At 35.0% G+C, this 1,604-nt stretch overlaps 1 protein-coding gene across 1 annotated transcript; it reads left to right on the forward strand.

The window, feature by feature from the left end:
- The first annotated feature begins 547 nt into the window (after window positions 1-547).
- LOC142231234 (farnesol dehydrogenase-like) lies at window positions 548-1,343 on the forward strand. The gene is made up of 2 exons (XM_075301852.1): window positions 548-1,123; window positions 1,176-1,343. Exons 1-2 carry the CDS (start codon window positions 548-550, stop codon window positions 1,341-1,343), a joined length of 744 nt encoding a protein of 247 aa, XP_075157967.1.
- The last annotated feature ends 261 nt before the right edge of the window (window positions 1,344-1,604 follow it).

A 1,604-nucleotide genomic window follows, 5' to 3' on the forward strand; every position in this document is an offset into this window, starting at 1 on the left:
GGAAGAACTATTTCCAAAAAAACGATTTGGAACCACTGTGATGATCATTGGTCTTAAATTTAGTTTGGCAAAGGAAATATATTATTTTGTTTGTGTATACGAGTTTCACTGCATATCGAATTATCAAAAAAGGTGTTACAAAATCTTTACTGGGATATCTCTACATTTTAGTACTAACACAGTCGACTTAAAACACGCCACTTGAAGTCAACAAAGATGACAATCTGCTTTGCTCAATTATTCTCCAAGGAAGTTCATCTCATTATTAATATGCTATTGAAATAAGTAATTAAACAAAATTCGTACGCTTGTCCAAACATACCAGTGTTTGCTAACCCAAATTTGTTATTATTTATGGAAATAATTTTGCAATCACAATATTTGGGTTTTTGAATATTCCATAGAAGTAAGACCCTCTTGTTTATCTAAGAATGGAACATTAGAATTCGAATATTTTCAAAGATATGTTTCTCCATGATTATAAAGTATAAAAGTACAACCGGGTATTCCATGAACAGTATTATACAGTATAAAGCATATTTCTGCAATGGATCGTTGGCAAAATAGAGTAGCAGTTGTGACGGGAGCCAGTTCAGGCATAGGGGCTGCCATAGCCAAAGATTTTGCTATGGCTGGCCTAAGAGTGGTGGCTTTGGCACGACGTACACATTTGATGGAAGACATAAGGAATACCTTGCCTCTAGATAAGCGAGCCCTACTACATGTTATGCATTGTGATATTACCGATCCTAAAAATGTGGACGAAGTCTTTGATAAGATATGTGAAGAATTTGGTGGTATTGATGTGCTAGTCAATAATGCAGCATTGCTGAGAAATGGCAAATTAACCGATATGAATATCCAGGTAGTCAAAGATATTTTACACACCAATATCCTTGGCTTAGTTCATTGTACCCAGAAGGCCTTCAAGTCGATGAAGGATAGAAATATGGATGGTCATGTGATAATCGTGAATAGCATTGCTGGCCACAACGTTTTACCAGGATTACCCATGGAAGTGCCAAGTATAAATATTTATTCGCCTACTAAATTTGCCTTGACTGCCATAACTGAAATTTATAGACAAGAATTTCACAGTTTGGGTACGAAAATTAAAATATCGGTAAGTTTTTGTTTTTGCCACGTTAGAAATGAATAAAAAACGATCTTTCCAGAGCATAAGTCCTGGATTCGTTGATACCGAGCTATTATTCAATGACTTACGTCAAGAAACCATGCTACGCCCTCAGGATGTTTCAAATGCCGTTTTGTATATGCTGTCTACACCACCGCATGTTCAAATTCATGATTTGATCATAAAACCATTAGGAGAAGTCGTTTAAAATCTTCCGCAATACTTTTGACAGAATTATTTGGCGATAAGCAATACAATGTTAATTATACTAACTAATACAAAACTATATTGTCTATCTGAACTGAGTGGATTTTCTTATTATAATATTAACCCAAGTGCCAGATTTTAGGAAGATTATACTGACAAAATATTGTCGTGGGGCCAAAGATTTAATATCCTTAAAATACGAATTTTGCTTAGCATAGAAGACGCATTTCTCTCCTTGTCCAAAAGTCGATACACTTTTCAC

This window comes from Haematobia irritans, chromosome 3 (genome assembly GCF_050003625.1).
Source record: "Haematobia irritans isolate KBUSLIRL chromosome 3, ASM5000362v1, whole genome shotgun sequence".
NCBI classification, from domain to species: Eukaryota; Metazoa; Arthropoda; class Insecta; order Diptera; family Muscidae; genus Haematobia; species Haematobia irritans.